Below are 22570 nucleotides of genomic sequence, written 5' to 3' on the forward strand. Positions count from 1 at the left end.
GCTGTCCCAAACGTATCCGGGGACGCCTCCAACTCCGGGATGGGCTCGACCGTCTCAGCCTCTTCTGCCAATACCTCTAGGGGCGACCTATCGGGTTCACATTCTGTCCCTATCATGGGAACCCCTACGGCAGGCGTCCCGGATTCAGGATTGTAGGGCTCAGGTCCCGGACTGACCAATATCTGAGGGGACTTAGGAGGTCCCTTCCATAAAGTCCAAAAATAGGGCAGATCCCTTCCTAGGATCACATCATAGGGAAGAGTGTTAATAAGTCCCACCTCATGTTGCACCTGACCGCAAGGTGCTGTGATGGTGACAATCCCCGTGGGATAGTCTCGGCGGTCCCCATGTATGCAAACCACCCCCACGGTACGTCCTGTGGCCTTTACTTTAGCCCTTAGGGTTGATTGCACAAGGGTCACTAAGCTTCCGGAATCCAACAAGCCTGTAACCGGACATCCATTCACCTGTATTTGGCACAAGTGGGGCTCAGTCTCTGGGGAGACCAGGTCAGCGGTACACACCACCTGAGCATACATTGAACCCCGCCGGGTAACCCCACAATCCATGGGCTCCGTGGTGAGTGGACACTGGGCTTCCATATGTCCCACCCGCTGGCACCGCCAACATCTAATAGGGAAGGAAACCCCCTTGACGAGTTGTCGTTTAGGGTACAGAACCTTCCGGACCTCAGGGACGGCGGGCGCGGCCTCAGACGGGACGGTAGCGGACTCCTGCACCGGTGTCGGCGGTGGGTCCTTGGCCCTAGGCTTGGAGGGGCCGGACCGACGGGCGGTACGCAAAGTCTCAGTGTCCCGTATCAAGTCCTGCGTAGCCACTTGCCGCTCTACCAGGGACACTAATTGGTCCAGGGTACTCGGGTCGCCCTGTCCTACCCACCGTTGAATGGTGACGGGTAAAGTGCGCACAAAACAATCAACTACTACCCTTTCCACCATTTGCGCCGGGCTCAGAGTGTCAGGCTGCAACCACTTTTTTACGAGATGCAACAAGTCATAGGCCTGGGAGCGTACGGGTTTGGCTTCCTCATAGAACCACTGATTTACCCGCTGAGCCCGTACATAGGTATTCACCCCCAACCGAGCCAGTATTTCGGCTTTCAAAGTCGCATATTCTATGGCGTCCTCGGTACAGAGGTCCAGGTACGCTTTTTGGGGCTCCCCCGTCAGATAGGGCGACAATACCTCAGCCCACTGGGGGGTCGGCAGCTGTTCCCGCTCGGCCACCCGCTCAAAACACCGCCAGGAACGCTTCCACATCATCCCCCGGGGTCATTTTTTGCAACGCTTGTCTCACCGCTTTTCGGACGCTGCCGTCGTCACCCGGTCCCGGGGTTGTTGCTGCCGGTCCGGCACGGATCGACTTGGCCAGTAGAACCATCTGTTCTTGGTGCCTTTGTTCCTGCAATTTCAAAGATTGCTGCTGATGATCCAACGACCGGAGCAGGTGTGCATTGATCTGTTGCTGCTGCTTTAGTATTTCCTCCATGGTGTCGCCGGGTTTGGGCTGTAGTATAGCCGCGTGAATCCAGGACATGTGCTACCGGGACACCAGAAATGGAAGCTACACCTCACCGGGCTGGCATGCCCGCATTCTCCACCATATGTGAGGTAGCGTGGTCGGCTGCGCAGCAGAAGACACGGGATCCAGGCACCAAGGGTCACAGCACACGGTTTAATATCCAAACAAAAGTCCACAACAGTACACATGTGCCTCTCCGGCAGAGAACTCAGGGAGTTGTGTTCACTCCCTCACACCCGGGACACCCGCCGTTGGTCCAGTTTCCTTTTAACCCTTCTTTCAGCCTGTAGGGAAACAGCATTAACCCTGGAGTGGAGTTACTTTCTATCATGGAGTGAGCACAACCGGGGCGAGACATACCGGCCATCATAGATAACCCCGCTCACAGTCTCACAGAGCAAAATGTTCTATCTCCCCATCCATTTAACTCAAAGATCTGCCTGTGTACAGCTTTGTTTTGTCCTCCAGAGTGTAAAGGGTGCTTTACACGCTGCGACATCGCTAGCGATATTGTGTGCGATAGCACCCGCCCACGTCGCTGTTTCGTCATGGGGTGATCGCTGACGTAGCGAACAATATTGCTATGGCAGCGTCACACGCACATACCTGCTTAGCGACGTTGCTGAAGACACCTAACAATCTCTCCTTTAAGGGGGCGGTTCGTTCGGTGTCACAGCGGCGTCACTAAGCGGCTGCCCAATAGCAGAGGAGGGGCGGAGATGTGTGGCCGGAACATGCCGCCCACCTCCTTCCTTCCTCATTGTTAGTGGACGCAGGAAAGGAGATGTTCGTTGTTCCTGCGGTGTCACACATAGCGATGTATGATGCCGCAGGAACGACGAACAACCAGCGGCATGCACCACCAACGATATTATGAAAAGGAGCGACGTGTCAACGATCAACGATTTTTGACGTTTTTGCGTTCGTTGATTGTCGCTCCTTTAAGTCACACACAACAATATCGCTAACGGCTCCGGATGTGCGTCACGAACACCGTGACCCCGACAATATATCGTTAGCGATATCGTTGTGTGTAAAGTACCCTTTAGACTCTCCTTGTATCTTCTCTGCTCTCCAGCTAATACATTTGGATCCTAAATTAAAGAGAACCTGTCAGGTGGAATATGCACCCAGAACCACGAGCAGTTCTGGGTGCATATTGCTAATCTCTGCCTAAGTGTCCCTGTAGCATAGATAAAGAGATCTATAGAAAAAGTATTTCTAAAGATCCTTTATGATATGCTAATGATACCAGCAACTAGTTGCAAGGGCATTACTTCCCTTGGCTAGTTGGCCCCCTTAGCATACATGTAAGCATGCCCCTGTGGGCGTGCTAACATGCTAATGAATTTGCAGCATCAGAGGCATGGTAGTGCTCACCCCTCTGCTGCCTCTACCCCCAACACTAACTTTTGGCTCGAGGCACATGATCCCCGGAATTTCGGTCATGTGCACTATGAAGCCAGGTGTACGAGACCTGGCTTCAAACTGGCGTAGTGCGTATGACTGGAAGTGCCCGGGACTTCTGATGATGCACACTAACCCTATGCCCAGCGTTCTGTGGCGGTGCAACGGACACAGGTACGCGTGTCACTGCCAATGATGACACTAGGCAGTGGGCATTGAATTGTATGTTATCACACCCCTGTGGGTATGCTAACATGCTAATAGGGTGGAATGAGCACAGGAACTAACGCCCTTGCTACTAGTCCCTGCACTCATTAGTATATCATAAAGGATCTCCAGAAATACTTTTTCTAAAGATCCCTTTATTTATGCTAGTGTATATAGGGACAGTTAGGCAGGAATTAATTTTTGTAACCATTTTGCTGCTGTGGCGTGTGTGTGTTTTAATTACAGACTATTAAAAAAGATATACTAAAGGGTGCTTTACACGCTGCGATATCGGTAACGATATATCGTCGGGGTCACGTCGGTAGTGAGGCACATCCGGCGCCATTACCGACATCGCAGCGTGTAACACAAATGAGCGACGATCAACGAGCACAAAAACGTGAAAAATCGTTGCTCGTTGACACGTCGCTCATTTCCTTAATATCGCTCCTGCGACAGGTACGATATTGTTTGTCGTTCCTGCTGCAGCACACATCGCTGTTTGTGACACCGCAGGAGCGACAAACATCTCCTTACCTGCCTCCACCGGCAATGCGGAAGGAAGGAGGCGGGCGGGAGGTTACGTCCCACTCATCTCCGCCCCTCTGCTTCTATTGGACGGCTGCCGTGTGACGTCGCTGTGACGCCGCACGAACCGCCCCCTTAGAAAGGAGGATCGCCGGGCAGAGCGACGTCGCAGGGCAGGTAAGTCTGTGTGACGGGGTTAGCGATGTTGTGCGCCACGGGCAGCGATTTGCCCGTGTCGCACAACCGACAGGGCGGGTACAATCGCTAGCGATATCGGTACCGATATCGCAGCGTGTAAAGTACCCTTTATTTTTCACATATATTGCTCAGATTTGAAGGATCTCCCTGCACTTCCCTCTCTTCTCTCAGGGTTAGAGATAGCAGCAGTGAGAAAGATGGGATTGTATACAGATAACAAAAGTAGAGAGAAGAAAACCTTGTACAGTCTCATGGAGGGCAGATAAAACAGTCTACAGATAAAAAGCACATGATGAGGAAATCCATGTTACTTACTAATAGCACGATCATATTCCAAAGCGCTTTACAGACATTACCATGAGTAAAATATTGGAGCTGTGCTGATAAGTGAGAATGTGAAGACAGCAGCACCCTGGATACACACAGAGATCACATCCAACCTATATTACTGGGAGAGACACTCCCAAAAGAGAAATATCTGAAACTTGAATAAGGCAGCAAACTATAAATCAGGAGGTCTGGAAATGAATGGAGGAATGAAGATTGCACACTGTAACTTATTTCACTTTTATTAATTAAAGGTAACCACGAGCACATGTGAAATCATTATTTCCAAGTCAAAGTTGTCCATAACCTGTATAATAGATCCAGGCTACCGAGAAAGATAGTGGTCGACAAATCCTAATTTTTTCCTTATGCATCAATTGTCCAATCCATCATCTACTGATAATAAAGAAAATAAAGAAAATATAAAAATTTACCACAGATGCATTATAAGATCCAAGTATGCATCATGAGCTGTTTGGGATCATTTCAGAACTGTCAAAATCATCTGGTAGAAATAATCTGAATTCCATCAATATGAATGGAATCCATCCATGGACTCTTTACTTTCCAACTATTAATTCCAAATGCTTGTAAGAAAATAACATAAAAGACAAGGGCTATACAGAACTATCCAGCAACAACATCCAAAATGCTTCTTTTCCCCATTCGTTCATTATTTTATTTGTGGTTTTCTTGTATGTTTTAGCTTTCACATGGGCTGAACGTAAAAGGCTCCATGAAGCCTCTAGTCTAGAAAATTTACAGTACATTAAATTAAACTGTAAAAAATTATTAAGGCGGATGATGCTTTTCATTACACATGTGGTAATAATTTACTAAAAATGTGATCATGTGAATGTAGAAAGGATGTACTCTGTGTGACAGCCCCTGCCATGACTTTATCTATCTCCCGTGATCATGCCTCCGGCCCTGTACAGCCTGTGAGGACCAGGAGAAGAGGAGGACAGCATCAGTGAGGAGCGTTGACTAGTTAGGGATGGTGACTTCCGCGTAACACAAGTTCTGACCTCAATGGGCATTTAATTAAGGTCAGAACTGTGGGCGTCTATTTTTCCCCTACATATGGACGCTATCTTTTTATGATTGGACAGCATCATAGTTGGATAAAAGTACAAAAAATAAAAAAAAAACTCACCACAAAAAAGCTACCAGCCAACTCAGGTCAAAAATGGCAAATGCACTTGCAGGATGCAGCTGGCCCACCATGATAAAGGTATGGGTAACACAGGTGCAGAAAACCGATAAGACAGCCACTCTCATCCTACCAAATCATGGAGGGGGTGGCTGCTGGTATTAAACTTGAACACTAATGAGATTTTTACATAAGGCACCAGTCACGCAGGTATGTGCAATGCACAGCGTCCGTCTCACAGCCCTTCTATTAGATCAGGCGGGCTGCCCAGCACTATTAACCCAGAGAAAGGCTTCAGCATAGTGTAGGTCCCCAATTACGAGATATGCCGTGAAGGGGCAACTGGGCAGATATTCAAATGGCCATTTATATATGCTAAATATGTCATTTTTCTTAGATTTTCCTTAGCAGTAATGCAGGTCTATATTCACACATTCATGTTTTCCATACTTTAGCATTATCAGAGTGGAAACTGTCTTTTTTTGTATTTTATGTTATGTTCAGTTATGCACCTGTTCACACCTCAGTTTGGTGAGTGCCGTCAGTCATTTTGTCTACAGCACTATTTAAGTGCATTAGCACACAGGACAGACAACCAGAGGGCCCGGCTGCATCCTGCAGAAAGAAATTGGATAAAAGTACACCCCCACAGAGCTAATCAAAATAAACCGCCCAGTTGGATGATAAAAAAAAGTAACACATTAGCATCCAGTAATTTTGGTGCCCTGTATCTCCACAACAGAGTGAAGAAAAACAATAACTTAAAAAAAAAACCCAAAACATTTTTATGTACATTAGTGCTACTAGCGTGTTTCCACGAAAATAAGACAGGGGTTTTTGGCTGCAAAAGATTTGCTAGGGCTTATTTTCAGGGGATGCCTATTTTGTATTGGCATTAGTGATTGGGTCGCCTGGTAATGGAAATTAAATATTCACTCCCTTCCCTTGCCCACCCCTCTGCATCGACATCAGTGATTGGAATGTGTGTTGACTGAAAATAACTATTCACCCCCTTCTCTCACCCATAATCCCGCCCACCTCTCTATGGCGGCATCAGTGAATCAGTCAGACTATTGTATTACTGCATTATCGCAATGCCGGTGGCTCTCCTGGCCTGAGCGTATCAGCGTGTATTTCTATGCAGCTGTCATGCTCAGATGATGAGAGCTGCTGTCCAGTCCAAGCATTGCAATGCGATCCTCAGGCAGTAGTAGTAGACTGAATCACTGATGCTGTCACAAGAGGGGGCGGGAATATGGATGGGGGAAGGTGGGGGAATATTCATTTGCCACTAAGGCTACTTTCACACTTGCGTTGGACGGGTTCCGTAGCATTGCGTTGTGTGTCGGATGCAACGGATGCATTGCATATAGTGGCACAACGGATGCTACGGATCGTACAAAACAACAGAAAGCTTTTTTTTTTTACAGTTTTACCGGCAGCAGACTATTGTGAACGATCAGCTGAGCGCTCTCAATAGCCGGCGGCCAGTCGCTCAGCTGAGCGCTCTGACATGCCGGCAGCTGGGCATGCCGGCGGGCGGGCGCTCAGCTGAGCGCTTTCATATGCCGGCTGCCGGGCGCTCAGCTGAATGTTCGGCCACCAACAGACAAAATAAATTTGTGATTTAAAAAAAAAAAAAAAAAAAAAAGAGAGCATGCGCAGTGAAGTCCTACGGATTGCGCTGCTCAAAATAACGCTACATGCTGCGTTTCTTCCACCCGACGCAGCGTCAAAATAACGACGCTGCGTCGTCCAGTGGATGAAACGCTGACACTTGTGTCGCGGGCGGCGGGGCGCTGCGCTCGCTAATGCTCGGGTCCGGCGCTGCTGCTGCTGCTGCTCGGTGGCTCGAGCGGTGGGCCGGATCCGGGGACTCTAGCGGCGCTCCTCGCCCGTGAGTGAAAAGGGGGTGGTTTGGTTTGGGGATTTAGTCCGTGACGCCACCCACAGGTTGGTGAAGATGGGCACCACCGCTGCTGGTGACGGGGATCCCGGGAGCGATGGTAGGGCTGGGATGTCGTTTTCCCCCTCCGTGGGTAGGGGTTGGTGGTCCCGGGGCCCGGTGGTGTGACGGGGAGGCAGGGTCGGTGAGGTGCAGGGTTGCAGGGACAGCGCGGCGCGGTGCCGGATGGCACGGGTGTACTCACTCAGCAATTGATGCACAAAGTCTCCGGTAAACCAAACGGCTGGATGGACGGGTCCCGCAGCCAACTGCAGTGTCTCTCCCCGGACAGGTGATGGCGGCTGTCTTTCCCTGCACCTTTGTGTACTGTCTTGACTACGATGGGTTCCCAACGGTAGTCCGCTCCCCGGTGTATGGATGCCGGAGGAGCCCGTTTTGCCCGCAGGCGCTGGCTCTTGGGTCTCTAGCCTGTGGCGGTGACTGTATACCCTCACGGTGCAGGCGGTTGCCTTCTAACGGGTCTTTGGTTGTTAGGAAACCCCTGGGGTTCCGGTCACACTCGGATTTCACTTTTGTCGGCGGCTCCAAGCCTGGTCGGGGTCCGATGGCCCTGCCTGTATGTGCTAGCTTCACTTCGCTCCCCGGTCGGTACCGGCGGGCCACCGCCCGACCCCGGTCCTACAGTTCCGCGTTGATCCACCACTCCTGCAGACGGCCACCACCGTCTGCCAACCTTGCTGTCAGTGCCTGGGCCACAAACCCAGACACTCTCCACTTTACTCCTCTCACTTCAACCTCCTAAACTACACTCCCTCTCTTCCCACCTCCAGGCCTGTGAACTCCTCGGTGGGTGAGGCCAACCGCCTGGCTCCGCCCCACCTGGTGTGGACATCAGACCCTGGAGGCAGGCAACAAGGGTTTTGTGTCTGGCTAATGTAACTGTCTGGGGGGGTGGGGGTGTGTGTGTGTTACCTGTGACGACCTGGCTAGTCCAGGGCGCCACACTTGCGTTACAGTGCGTTGTCCATACAAGTCTATGGAGAATAGCGCAGTGTGTTAACAGACTGCGCTATTCTCCATAGTGACAGACTCCGCTGAACGCAAATGTGAAAGTACCCTAACAGACGTTCCAATCACTGACATTAGAGCAGAAGAGTGGGCAGGGTAAGGGGTGAATATTCATTTTCCATTGACTAGCTAGCATGTGACTATAAACTTCTGGGACTTACAGCAACATAACAGTGCAATGTAAACCAATAAAAGTTACATATTGCAAAAGGGCTGTCCAAGCCCTATTTCAGGACAGTATTATAGTATGGTATGCAACTAGGGCTTATTTTTGGAGTAGGGTTTATATTATAAGCATAATCCAAAAAAATCCTGCTATGCCTTATTTTCAAGGTAGGTCTTATTTTTGGGGGAAACATACACGAATGTACAGTATATAAGGCAAACTTTGGTGAAAGTTGCTCTTTAAATAAATAAGGGGTCTCAAAACTCTCCCCTAACAGATCATGTAGTGGAACAGAAGGATCGGGCATGTTGACTTACTTCATCTTTTTTTTCCCAGGAGATAAGCTGCTGTCATAGGTGTCTGTCAGTGGCTCGCTCTCCATTCTAAATGCATGCTAGTCCAGGCCACACGTACAACACATACATGTGAGAAGTCAGAAGAGAAACTGTAGCTGAGCTGTGCGATAAAAGAGTGCCTCGGTAACTGTCATTCAAGGTGTATGGGCATCTTTATTGGCAGCTTCCAGTGCAAAATCTGTAATAATGCCCTCTACACTCCATGTATTTCGATGACTGTGAACAAGTACCCCACAGGTTCCCAGATTGACCGTGATCACTGCGCCCCTTATATAACTATGTCACTGCAGCAAAATAAACCATCCAAGACACCGAAATGGAAATATTATAACTCAAGCTAAAAGTACGGTACTTTAACAAGCCTGTTTTATTTAGTGCAATCTAACTGCTGTGATAAGTGTTTTCTAGTTTACACATGCCAAAATCACAATGCAATTTTCAGTTAATATTGTGAATAGCTTCCTAACAGGGAGACTCCTACACTTCTAAGTACCGTAGATTGTACTGAGTCAGACAAGCGGGGGGAAACAATTCAAGCCCTTGTTGACATGCAATGTTCCAAAAATTCTGGTCTTTTTGTTGGGACTACTAAGTAATGAAAACAAATGTCTGAATTGATGCCATAGTTGTAAATTAAGGTTTTCTTTTACTGGAAAGCACCTCCACTACTAGTCAGGACCAGAGATAGAGCAGCATTAGGTTCCGATGCCTGGAGACCTACTAATGCCAATAATCACAGAGACTCTGACCACCGCCTATACCATACGTGTCTCATCAGAAAAAAACAATATAATCACTTGTGGGCCTAAAGCACAGGTATACGCTAAAGGTACGGTCACACTAAGCAACATCGCTAGCAACATCGCTGCTGAGGCACAACTTGCTAGCGATGTTGCTGAGTGTGACATCCAGCAACAACCTGGCCCCTGCTGTGAGGTCGTTGGTTGTTGCTGAATGTCCTGGACCATTTTTTATTTGTTGCTCTCCCGCTGTGAAGCGCACATCACTGTGTGTGACAGCGACAGAGCAACAACTAAATGTGCAGTGAGCAGGGAGCCGGCTTCTGTGGACGCTGGTAACCACTGTAAACATCGGGTAACCAAGAAGCCCTTTCCTTGGTTACCCGATATTTACCTTCGTTACCAGCGTCCACCGCTCTCACGCTGTCAGTGCCGGCTCCCTGCTCCCTGCACACATAGCCAGACTACACATCGGGTAATTAACCCGATGTGTACTCTGGCTATGAGTGCAGGGAGCCAGCGCTAAGCGGTGTGCGCGGGTAACCAAGGTAAATATCGGGTTGGTTACCCGATATTTACCTTAGTTACCAAGCGCAGCATCACTTCCATGCGTCGCTGCAGGCTGGGGGCTGGTCACTGGTTGCTGGTGAGATCTGCCTGTGTGACAGCTCACCAGCAACCCGTGTAGCAAAGCTCCAGCGATCCCTGCCAGGTCAGGTTGATGGTGGGATCGCTGGAGCGTCGCTTAGTGTGACTGTACCTTAAGACCTGACATCACAAGAAAAACCTAAACGTAGACTCCAACTGCCTATACTGTACGTGTCTCATCAGAAAAAAACATTATAATCACTCATGGGCCTAAAGCACAGGTATAAGCTTGTGAAGCACCAGTGGCCTAATAGAAAAGGCACTGGCCTCATAAGCCAGGGATTCTGGGTTCAACACCCTTCTATGATTTTTGCTCATCTCAAAAAAAGTAAGTGGCCTGTTTAATAGTTCTAGCGGCTTGTTTGCTTGTAGACTTGATTTTCGATGGCCCTTAAGGTCCCTTCCAATTCTACCATTCTATGATTCTATTAGGAAAAACTTTCTGACAGTGAGAGCAGTCAGAGAGCGGAACAGGCTACCACGGGAGGTGGTGAGCTCTCCATCAATGGAAATCTTCACCTGGAAACTGGATAAACATATAGCTGGGATGATTTAGGAAAACCTGCAGTCCCAAGGGGTTGGACCCGATGGCCCTTGAGGTCCCTTCCAACTCTACCATTCTATGATGTTATGATTCTAAGCTAAGAACTGACATCACAAGAAAAACCTAAAAGTAGAGTCCGGCTGCTCTACTTATGCTTGCAAAATTAGAAAAAAAAAATCCCTGTGAGAAGGTGGTGGAGTATCTGGAGAGAGAAAAGATAGTAGGGTTGGTCTGCCTAAAACTAACAAAGCTAGCTGTGCAAAAGAGGGATGTCTGTGTATGAAGATTTGGGGAAATTGATTGGAGATTATAGAGATATCCAGATTATAAAAGGATCCGAACATTTCTGGTAATCTGAGATTGAATACAAGTTAATATAACGGAAAATGTAGACCACTTACAGGTGTCTGAAAATCACTCAGCCTTTCTCCTTCATAGAAATAACACATATTAGTGGAGGGAGTGAGAGTAATAACTTTCAACTGAACGTCCTCTCATCATTGCTCAGCACAAGTGATATATACATGTTATTTCTATGAAGGAAAGTGAAGCGCACAGCTGTCAGACACCTGGGACAACCACTGAGAGAATAAAACAGACCAAACGTGGCCCACAGGCAACTCCTACCAAAAGCTATGGCATTTCTAGTTACGGCCAAGATTTTCAGAGAAGGGTCAAACCGCCAGTGAATGCAATACCCTGCCGTTATTTCCATGGCACAATTCCATACTAGTGACTATACCTGAGACTGAGCTTTACTAGAAAAAACTACAGAGCTACATGGAGCAGTACAGACAATAAAAGGGAAGAGCTGAAGGCCACTCTAACCGCAGATCAGAGGGAGTGCAATTGGATAGGCCATCAATTTTAAAGAAACAGAAAACCACGGAATTTCACTAAGTCAAAGATCAGTTTCCTGTTTGGTAAAAACAAAACCAGATACTGTATGCCTGCTCTATATTAGGACGAAAATCAGAGAGGTTTTCAAGACGATAGATAAACCTTTGGATGACATTTTATCTGTGCTACTTGACTGGGAATGAATTCAATCTATGACAGTAGATGCCAGAGTGGCCGGTAGAGGAGTTGGTGTTGGGACCAGCAGCCACTTAGGACCTCCTCTACTGAAGGTGAAGTCTAGTGAAATGTTTATCTCATTCCAATCTGAGAGCTAGTGAGGAGCTCCCGAAAAGAGAATCCGGCTTCCAAGTGGTTGGACAAAAATTACAGGCTTTATTGCAAACTTACTAGACTAAAATCAAAATAACAAACAGGTTTCTAAGGTACAGTGCCTACAAGTAGTCTTCAACCCCCTGCAGATTTAGCAGGTTTGATAAGATGCAAATAAGTTAGAGCCTGCAAACTTCAAACAAGAGCAGGATTTAATAACAGATGCATAAATCTTACAAACCAACAAGCTTTGTTGCTCAGTTAAATTTTAATAAATTTTCAACATAAAAGTGTGGGTCAATTATTATTCAACCCCTAGGTTTAATATTTTGTGGAATAACCCTTGTTTGCAATTACAGCTAATAATCGTCTTTTATAAGACCTGATCAGGCCGGCACAGGTCTCTGGAGTTATCTTGGCCCACTCCTCCATGCAGATCTTCTCCAAGTTATCTAGGTTCTTTGGGTGTCTCATGTGGACTTTAATCTTGAGCTCCTTCCACAAGTTTTCAATTGGGTTAAGGTCAGGAGACTGACTAGGCCACTGCAACACTTTGATTTTTTCCCTCTTGAACCAGGCCTTGGTTTTCTTGGCTGTGTGCTTTGGGTCGTTGTCTTGTTGGAAGATGAAATGACGACCCATCTTAAGATCCTTGATGGAGGAGCGGAGGTTCTTGGCCAAAATCTCCAGGTAGGCCGTGCTATCCATCTTCCCATGGATGCGGACCAGATGGCCAGGCCCCTTGGCTGAGAAACAGCCCCACAGCATGATGCTGCCACCACCATGCTTGACTGTAGGGGTGGTATTCTTAGGGTCGTATGCAGTGCCATCCAGTCTCCAAACGTCACGTGTGTGGTTGGCACCAAAGATCTCGATCTTGGTCTCATCAGACCAGAGAACCTTGAACCAGTCTGTCTCAGAGTCCTCCAAGTGATCATGAGCAAACTGTAGAGGAGCCTTGACATGACGCTTTGAAAGTAAAGGTACCTTATGGGCTCGTCTGGAACGGAGACCATTGCGGTGGAGTACGTTACTTATGGTATTGACTGAAACCAATGTCCCCACTGCCATGAGATCTTCCCGGAGCTCCTTCCTTGTTGTCCTTGGGTTAGCCTTGACTCTTCGGACAAGCCTGGCCTCGGCACGGGTGGAAACTTTCAAAGGCTGTCCAGGCCGTGGAAGGCTAACAGTAGTTCCATAAGCCTTCCACTTCCGGATGATGCTCCCAACAGTGGAGACAGGTAGGCCCAACTCCTTGGAAAGGGTTTTGTACCCCTTGCCAGCCTTGTGACGCTCCACGATCTTGTCTCTGATGGCCTTGGAATGCTCCTTTGTCTTTCCCATGTTGACCAAGTATGAGTGCTGTTCACAAGTTTGGGGAGGGTCTTAATTAGTCAGAAAAGGCTGGAAAAAGAGATAATTAATCCAAACATCTGAAGCTCATTGTTCTTTGTGCCTGAAATACTTCTTAATACTTTAGGGGAACCAAACAGAATTCTGGTGGTTTGAGGGGTTGAATAATAAATGACCCTCTGAATAAACTTTTCACAATTTAAAAAAAAATAAAAAAAAGAAATAACATTCTTTTTTGCTGCAGTGCATTTCACACTTCCAGGCTGATCTACAGTCCAAATGTCACAATGCCAAGTTAATTCCGAATGTGTAAACCTGCTAAATCTGCAGGGGGTTGAATACTACTTGTAGGCACTGTAAATATATACACCGAAGGGGTAAAATAAAATGATGGATGTAATTCAAGCGGCTACACGTTTCTCTAACCCATATAACTTAGAAAGTCACCAGCTGGATGCTAGCTCGCCTGAGCCCAATAGATTAAAGGAAAAGGAAGATATTTGCCGACAATCCGCTCCATGTGGGGAGGCCACCATACAGAATTGATGATCAGTTTATACCCTTAACATAATTTTTAATTTATGTGTATGGGGACCTTAGTTTGAGGAATACCTCTCTGATTTCCATGTGCCTGAGTATGGCTTATGGACAGGTATTTTTCTACCCAGACATATGTATTTATAGAATACAAGCTGTAGAACCCAGTGTTGCCCGGGATAGTAAGTGTCTCTCTGTCTCTCTTCCACGCTCTCTCTCTGTCTGTCTCTGCCTCTCACTCTTTGTCTCTGTCTGTCTCTCTATCCATCTCTTTCTCTCTCTGTCTCTCCCGTCTGCCTCTCTCACTGTCTGTCTCTGTCTCTATTTCTATCAGTCTCTCCACCAAAATCATATTAACTGACACATAAGCTTCTTACACTAAGAATGTCCTTTGTTGCCTATGGCAACCAATCACAGCTCCTATTAATGCCCTGTTGCAAAATAGAAGTAGAGCTGTAAGTGTCTCTTTCTGTGTCTCTTTGTGTGTGTGTCTCTTTCTGTGTGTGTCTCTTTCTGTGTGTTTCTATTTCTGTGTGTGTCTCTATGTATTTCTATTTCTGTGTGTCTCTTTCTGTGTGTCTTTTTCTCTGTCCATAATAGGAGTCTATAATAACAGATCAGTTTCCAGATCCATTGACTTTAATGTAAATGTTTGGCAAATAACTGTAAAGAGCGGTGTTAAATCTTCCTCTTAAAACATAGTCTGACGTTCCCTGAGTCAAATGAGGCGTCTGTGCAAAATTGTGCGATTGTAAATGCGACGGTGCGGATTCCTTTAGTGGGCATACATACACACACACACACATACATACACACACACACACATACAGTCAGGTTACATATTAGATATATTCTAGTAGGTAACAATCATTACGGTATATGCTATCTCCAAAACACATTTTGCTTTCTATCAGAAAATGTTACACTTTGACAGCTAGAAGTTTTTATATTTCATATATTATTAAAACTTTTATTATGGGACATAACTAAAATAAAAAAATAATGGATCTCAATAGAGGAATTAAAGAATCCTTATCAGCAGCCACAGCACATGTATAATGCTTATTTGTCCCAAATATAAATAAGTTTAAATACATAGCATAAACAAAAGTGTAAAAAAAGTAAAAAAAATCTTTATAATTCCTGTGTCTTATCTGCAAATGACAAGAGTCAGGTCGAACTTCATGGTTAATTCAATTTCAGGCTTCGTCAGGGGCCATTTAACAAAGTATGCGGTTTGTATTGTGAAAATTGATGACAGATTTGTTTTAAAGGGAATGGGTCACTTACCATGAATTTTATAAAAAAAAAATAAATAAATAAAATTACTGGTGTTGAAGTTTTTACACTGGCACTGAGAATTTTGTAGAATCATACTTTCTGTCCTTTAAGGAAGAGTTTGCAGCATTCTCCTTATCATCAGAGGCAGGATTACAATGACAGGTGACAACTCTGTACACAGCTGATAACACAGAATACACAAATCACAATAGGAGCTCCCTTCACTTCACAATGAGTTCTGCTCATACTCATTAGATGCTTTGACACTAGAAGTCCCAGGAATTTCGAGCTCCATAGGGTTTCAATGGTAGAAATGTTAAATGACCCCTCTCTGGGACTTCTAGTGTTAACACTAGAACTACTGAGGTAGTCATTTTGACTACTTTGCACTATGTATTTCTATATAGGTGTCACGAGTCCAGTAGTTCTAGTGTTAAAGCAGTCTTTTGCTGCTAATGTACATGTGAGTTTCCTGAAATAACAGGTAATTAGAGTCTAAATAGGTTCCACTGAGAAAACATCAAGAATGCTAAGAAAATGAAAACATTGCTAAAAAATAAATAAATGACTAAATTAAAAACAAAAACATTATCGAAACAAAGTGTCATCAAAAAATGACCTATTTCCTTTAAATTAGATACAGGAATGTTCTAAAACCATATGCATAGCATACTGCTCATATAAAAGGAAAGAAGCACTCAAGTCTGGAATATCATGGTTAAGTAAATGCTTCAGAATGATGTTATTTGGTGCTAAGCTCTCACCTTGGATAGCAGACGTATGTGCAAGAATCATAAATTTGAGCTCAAAGGTCAAGGCTTCAATGTTATGAGCCAGCATCCTCCTCACTAAAGCCTGGTAACTTTCCTCCATCTTCCTGGTGCAACATGTTGGGGCCTTCGGTTCACAGATCTGGAGGTCGGACTCTGTCAGATACAAGAAGAACAAAAGAAACCAGAATCACAAATAATTCTGCTAGTCATCCAAAGCTCATCACCAAGACAAGACACGTGTTAAAATGAGTGTCTTTTAAAATTTCCTTTAATCTCTTAACACAAAATGTTTTGTAAAGACATTTGGAACGATAACTAGACGAGTAATCTGCAATTTTTAGATCCTTGATTCTTGTAGTCACAAGATAAAACCGTAGTCCTCTTTAGGCTTCAGCAAACATGCAGGCCACTATATTGAGCCATGGACTGAAAGCCATGAGCACGAAACCATTTACAGCAGGACATATAGAGCCTGCTCAGGACCCTTCTGTGTAAGAAAGTGCATTCCCGCCCTAAAAAGACCTCTCCAGTCTGTGCAATACATGTTTGACCATTCATTTAAACATGGTATTATTATTATTATTATTTATTATTATAGCACTATTTATTCCATGGCGCTTTTGTACCGCCCCGCGGGCTCGGCTGCGACCGCCGAGCAGCTCGGATCCGTGCTCGTATGATGGGTGGTGGCTCGAGCCTCTCACGGACCCAGGGGTCACGTCGCTTTGCAAGGGGGTTGGCGCTACACGCAGGGAATTGACGGGGAAGTTCCACGGCCGGGGCCGCGGTGGTTTGGTTTGGGACATAAGTTTGTGACGCCACCCACGGGTTGTGGTGAATAGATGTAAACCACCGCTGACGGTTAACTAGGCCTCCCGGGGACGGTGCTGCGCAGCTTGGTGTTGACTCCTCCGTGGGTAGGGGAGTGATGGTCCCGGGGGCCCGAGGGAGGTGCTGAGGCGTGGGAGCGGGTGCGGGCGTATGCTGAAGCGGTGCGGCGCGGTGTGCGGCCCGAAGGCACTGGTGTACTCACTATGACACAATACACTGGAGTCTCTGGTAAACCAAACGGGATGATGAACGGGGCCCGCAGCCGGCTGCAGCTTCTCCCTGAACGGGTTGGTGGTTTCCGCCTTTCTCCTGCACCTTTTATATGAACGTTTGACTCCTATGCCTAAGCAACGGTAGTCCGCTTCCCGACTTGCTGGTTGTCGGAAGAGCCCTGTTTACCCGCAGACGCTGGCCCTTTGGGTCTCTATGCCTTGGCGGTGGCTTTACCCTGTATGGTTGGGCTGTTGTCTTCTAATGGGTCTTGTGTGGGATAGGTCCTTAAAGGGAACCTGTCATCAGAAATTTCGCCTAAAACCTAACAGATTCCCCCTCTGCAGCTCCTGGGCTGCATTCTATAAAGGTCCCTGTTATGATTGTGCCCACTTTCTGACCGAAAAAAAGTGTTTATAAAGTTGTACCTTTTTGGCTTCTGATTCTGTAAATCCGTCACGGGGGCGGGCTGCCTGATGGCCGTTATTCTGCCCCCTGGTTCTGTATGCCGCCCCCATCGCTGATTTCAATACTTCTGGACGCCGCCCACTGCTCCAGCCATCCCCGCGCATGCCCAGTGCTCATCTCTCGGGGATGAGCACTGTGCCCAGCGTCACCGCTGGTGACGTGCACGCAGGGTTAAGATTATGGGCGGTGCTGTGATGTTTATTCCTAAGCAACCGCCCATAATCGCGGGGCCGCGCTTTTCCCCTCGGCCTGCTTCGTTCTGCGCAAGCGCGCTGCTGCTGACCCCCACGTCACCTCCTTCCCATCTTGCCCCGAGGCAGGAAATAGATGGGAGGAGCGCGGAGCAGTAACACCGATCAGGAGGAGACGCAGAACGAAGCAGGCCGAGGGGAAAAGCGCGGCCCCGCGATTATGGGCGGTTGCTTAGGAATAAACATCACAGCACCGCCCATAATCTTAACCCTGCGTGCACGTCACCAGCGGTGACGCTGGGCACAGTGCTCATCCCCGAGAGATGAGCACTGGGCATGCGCGGGGATGGCTGGAGCAGTGGGCGGCGTCCAGAAGTATTGAAATCAGCGATGGGGGCGGCATACAGAACCAGGGGGCAGAATAACGGCCATCAGGCAGCCCGCCCCGTGACGGATTTACAGAATCAGAAGCCAAAAAGGTACAACTTTATAAACACTTTTTTTCGGTCAGAAAGTGGGCACAATCATAACAGGGACCTTTATAGAATGCAGCCCAGGAGCTGCAGAGGGGGAATCTGTTAGGTTTTAGGCGAAATTTCTGATGACAGGTTCCCTTTAAGTCCGGTCCTCAATCAGTTGATTTGACTCAGTTCGGGGCTTTGTACTAGGTCTGAGTACCCCTCCTGGTGCTTCGGTTTCCAATCGGTTCCCCGGTTCGGTTCCGGCAGGCCACCGCCCAACCCCGGTCCCTACGGTTCCACCGGCTGTAATCCCAGCTCCTGCTGGCGGCCACCACCGTCTGCATCCTTGCCAAAGGTGACTGGGCTCTGACCCAGCCACCTGAGTAGACTGTTGGCAGGCCTGGTCACAGGTCTGCCCTTGAACTCGTCCTCCCTCCTTCACTGTCAAGGCTATTCTCTAGACTACTCTAGAACTTGTGTCTTTGTCACCTGACTCCGCCCCCCTGGTGTGGACATCAAACCTGGAGGGTGGTGACAAGGGTTTCTTGGTTGGCTGCTGTCACCTACTCGGGGAGGGGGTGGTGTGTGTGTGTGACTACCTGGGACGACCTGACTAGTCCAGGGCGTCACATTTTACATGTGAAAAGGGGTACACATAATAGGGACAAGTACAATAATCATAAACAAAGGCACAGACTGGTACAGGAGGATAGTTTACTCACAGTCTACAGGGGATGGGTGAAGTTTCAGTGGGTGAGGGTGGAGATGGTCGTGTGGCGCTATAGAGGACTGAAGCTTACTACAGGTTGTAGGCTTATTAGAAGAGGTGGGTCTTCAGGTTTCTTTTCAAGCTTTTCAAGCTGGGCAAGAGTCTGACATGTAGTGGCAGAGCCAGAGCGTTCCAGAATATGGGGGATACACAGGAGAAATCTTGGATGCGATTGCAGGAGGAGGAGATAAGAGTGGAGTAGAGAAGGAGATCTTGTGAGGATCAGAGATTACGTGCAGGAGAGTACCAGGAGACTAGATCACAGATGTGTGGGGGAGACAGTTTGTAGATGGCTTTGTATGTCATAGTTGGGATTTTGAACTGGAGTCGTTGGGCAATGTGAAGTCAGAGAGGAGAGGTCGGGAGGAGCGGGGGGACAGGTGGATTAGTCGGATTAGTCGGACAACATAGTTTAGAATAGATTGTAAAGCAGCAAGACTGTTAAAAGGGAGGCCACAGAGCAGGGGGTTGCAATAGTCTAGGTGGGAGATAATAAGGGAATGCTTTTTACAGCTTCTTGGGAAAGAGAATGTATGAATCCAGGAAATATTTTTGAGTTGAAGGCGCAGGAGGTGAAGAGGGTTTGGATGTGTGGCTTGAAGAAGAGAGCAGAATCTAGAGTTACCCCCAGGCAGCAAGCACATGGGACTGGGAAGAGTGAACAGCCATTGACTTTGATGGGTAAGTCAGTTGGGGGGGTTGAGTGAGGAGAAGGAAAGATGATGAATTCTGTTTTGTCCATGTTCAGTTTTAGAAATCAAGCAGAGAAAAAGGATGAAATAACAGACAGACATTGTGTAATTCTGGTTAGTAAAGACGGGATTTCAGGTCCAGAGAGATAGATATGCGAATCAACAGCATAGAGGCGATACTGAAAGCCATGGGACTCTGTGAGCTGTCCCAGGCCAAAGGTATTGATGGAGATCAGCAGTGGTCCAAGAACTGAACCTTGGGAGACACCGACAGATAGGAGGCGACATGAAGAAGTGGTGGGAGAGTCGGAGACGCTGAAAGTTCAGTTGGTTAGATATGAGGAGATGCAAGACAGGGCCAAGTTTGTGATGCCCAGAGATGAGAGAATCTGTAGTAGAAGGGAATGGTTCACTTTGTTAAAAGCAGAGGACAGGTCCAGGAGGAGGAGGACAGAGTATTGTTCCTTGGCTTTGGTGGTTAGTAGGTCATTGGTAACTTTAGTTAGGACAGTTTCAGTGGAATGATGTGGTCGGAAGCCAGTATATAGTAGTACTTGTCTCAAAAGCAAATGTCTGACTAGCCATCGCTTTCACCAGTCATAATATCTGATCACCGGAGCTTAGACTCCATTCTCTTCTGCATTGGGGGTTTTCGTTGCAGATTATGTCATATTTGCAGGTTAATAGTGCAGTATGCTGTACTACTGCTTCCAGTAAAATAACAACTGATCGGCAGATTTCTGTGTACAGTGCATAGGCAGAAAGATGTCACTCAGTGGTGGGGGTGGGGTTACACAGAGCTCATGAATTTATATGGCAGCAGGTTTACTAGTCCTCTAGTGATAATCTGCTCCTGATAAGACAGTGGATTTTATCAAAACTACAGCAAGCAGCCTAGTAGGTGACACATTGCTGGAATCAGAATCTCTGTCTATACATCATGATTCTCTCAGATTAGATGGCAAAAACCTGGTGACAGATTCCCTTTAAAGTGAACCTGTCAGGTGAAACATGCTACCCAATCTGTAGGCAGCATGTATCTGGCACTGGCTGAATGACCTCAGCCAGGCATCAGAGATGAGTGAACCTAAGGTATAGTGTTGTTCATACCAAACACAGACTTTACCCAAAGAAACAAAGTTCGGGTTCAGAGTTCAGGTGCTTTACGTATGAACACCATCGCTGTGCTCTGGTACACTATGTGCTTAGCCCAGTTCGAGCCACTTGCAGTGTTTGATCAGCTCGCACTGGGTTTACCAAGAGCATAACCGGAGATGTATGTGACGCCACGGCCGGGCTAGGTAGTCACAGATAGGGCCCCGCCCTACACCGTTCCCTAATAGGTGACAGCAGCCAAACACATAAAACCCTAGTCACCTCCCTCAGTGCTTGATGGACACACCAGGGGGCGGAACCAGGCGGTTGGAAGATGACCACCGAGGAGTCTCAGACAGCCTGGGGCGGGAAAGTTTAGTTCTGTTCTAAAGTTCAAGTCTAGAGGTCAAGTGGAGAGGTGTGTGGGCTGGAGCTATGTGCAGCTCCAGCAGAGGAAGGACCCAAACTGAACCGGTGCCAGGGTAGAAGCCCTGGTACTGCTGGCTAGGAGGCAGATGGCGGTCTCCATCTGCAGGAGCTGGGAAGACGGCTTGGTGGAACCGTGGTGGATCGGGACAGGGTAGTGGCCCGCCGGTACCGACCCGGGGAACCGACTCGGAAACCAGAGCACAAAGGGGGGTACTCAGACCCTGAAGCTAGGTCCAGAAGCTACTGGGGGCTAGCTAATTCACTGATTGCGGCAAGGACTAGAGGTCCTGTCCCACCCAAAGTCCCGACTGAAGGCAACAGCCCAACGAGGGGGATAGAAAGCCACCGCCACGGCTCAGAGATCCCACGGGCCAGCGTCTGCGGGCAAAGGGCTCCTCAGGCAACCAAAAGCCGGGAGCGGACTCCTGAAGTTGCAAGCGCAGGTAGTCCACCATCACAAATGGGTGCAGGAGAAAGACAGAGACCACCAACCGGGTGGGGGACCAGAGTGCAGCCGGCTGCGGGCACCGACCACCATCACCTTGGTTTACCAGAGACTCGTGTGTTTACTAATAGTGAGTAAATCAGTGCCCTCCGGCCGCCCATCTCCCTGCACCGCCAAACACCCCCAACGGGTCCCGGGGCCACCATCCCTGCCCACGGAGGGGTTAACAACTTGCTGCGCAACATCTCCGCCGGGAGCCCCGTAACTGCAGTGGTGGTGTCCACCTACACCACATCCCGTGGGTGGCGTCACAAACTTAACACGGCTCCGGCCGTACACCTACGTCCCCAAACCACAAACCCCTTTTTGATTGACGTGACCGTAGGACCCCCGGGTCCGGAGACCCTCGAGCCACCCACTGAAGGTCCGGATCCGAGCGGCTCGGCTGCCGAGCACGGGGCGGTATATGTAGTGTGTACTAAACAAAAAACGGGAATACCTCACCCTCAGACGTGTTCTGTTTATGGTTGGCTGTATGTGGGCGGAGACCTGAACTGCAAAATTAGTGACTTCCATTTGGGATCAGGTCAATATGGGCCCCAAACTAAAGTTTATCTAAAGTCCGGATAAAGCCACTGAACCGAACTTCCACTGGTCGGCTCATCTCTACCAGGCATGCTGTAGACTAGTTGAACAGGCAGGTCTCTGGTGGCTTCTCACCACCTACTGGCGTGCGTGGACTGACCGGTATCTGCCTATAAGCACATGTAGGCCGAGACCTGTGAATCCAGGGCAGCGGGTGGGAAGAAGTCACTGAGGACCCGCCTGGCCAACTAATCTGCTGTGTGGCTCAGTCCCAGGCCAGCTATTGAAGTATCTTTCTCTCTGAAAGGCCACAGCGTTTCAGAGTCAAATGTACCTGACTAAGGTAATGCAGCCACAGATTGGGGGCAGCTTGTATCAACTGACAGCTTCACTTTAGGTAATTTGGTATAATTTTAAGTTTTTTATTTTCTGTTCATACAGATTTATCACGAACTGTCTGACCTCTATTAAGGTACAGAACATACTGAAT

General features: G+C 47.8%; 1 protein-coding gene across 2 annotated transcripts in view; it reads right to left on the reverse strand.

Annotated features, from left to right (window-relative positions):
- LOC142296861 (glypican-5-like) overlaps window positions 1-22570 on the reverse strand; it is a 435368-nt gene that overhangs the window by 360488 nt on the left and 52310 nt on the right. For both annotated transcript variants that reach the window (XM_075340927.1, XM_075340926.1), the window contains exon 2: window positions 15896-16057. In XM_075340927.1, coding sequence (XP_075197042.1) covers window positions 15896-16057 — 162 coding nt within the window. The remainder of the gene's footprint in view (window positions 1-15895; window positions 16058-22570) is intronic.

The sequence above is a fragment of the Anomaloglossus baeobatrachus genome, chromosome 3, assembly GCF_048569485.1.
Source record: "Anomaloglossus baeobatrachus isolate aAnoBae1 chromosome 3, aAnoBae1.hap1, whole genome shotgun sequence".
Lineage (NCBI taxonomy): Eukaryota > Metazoa > Chordata > Amphibia > Anura > Aromobatidae > Anomaloglossus > Anomaloglossus baeobatrachus.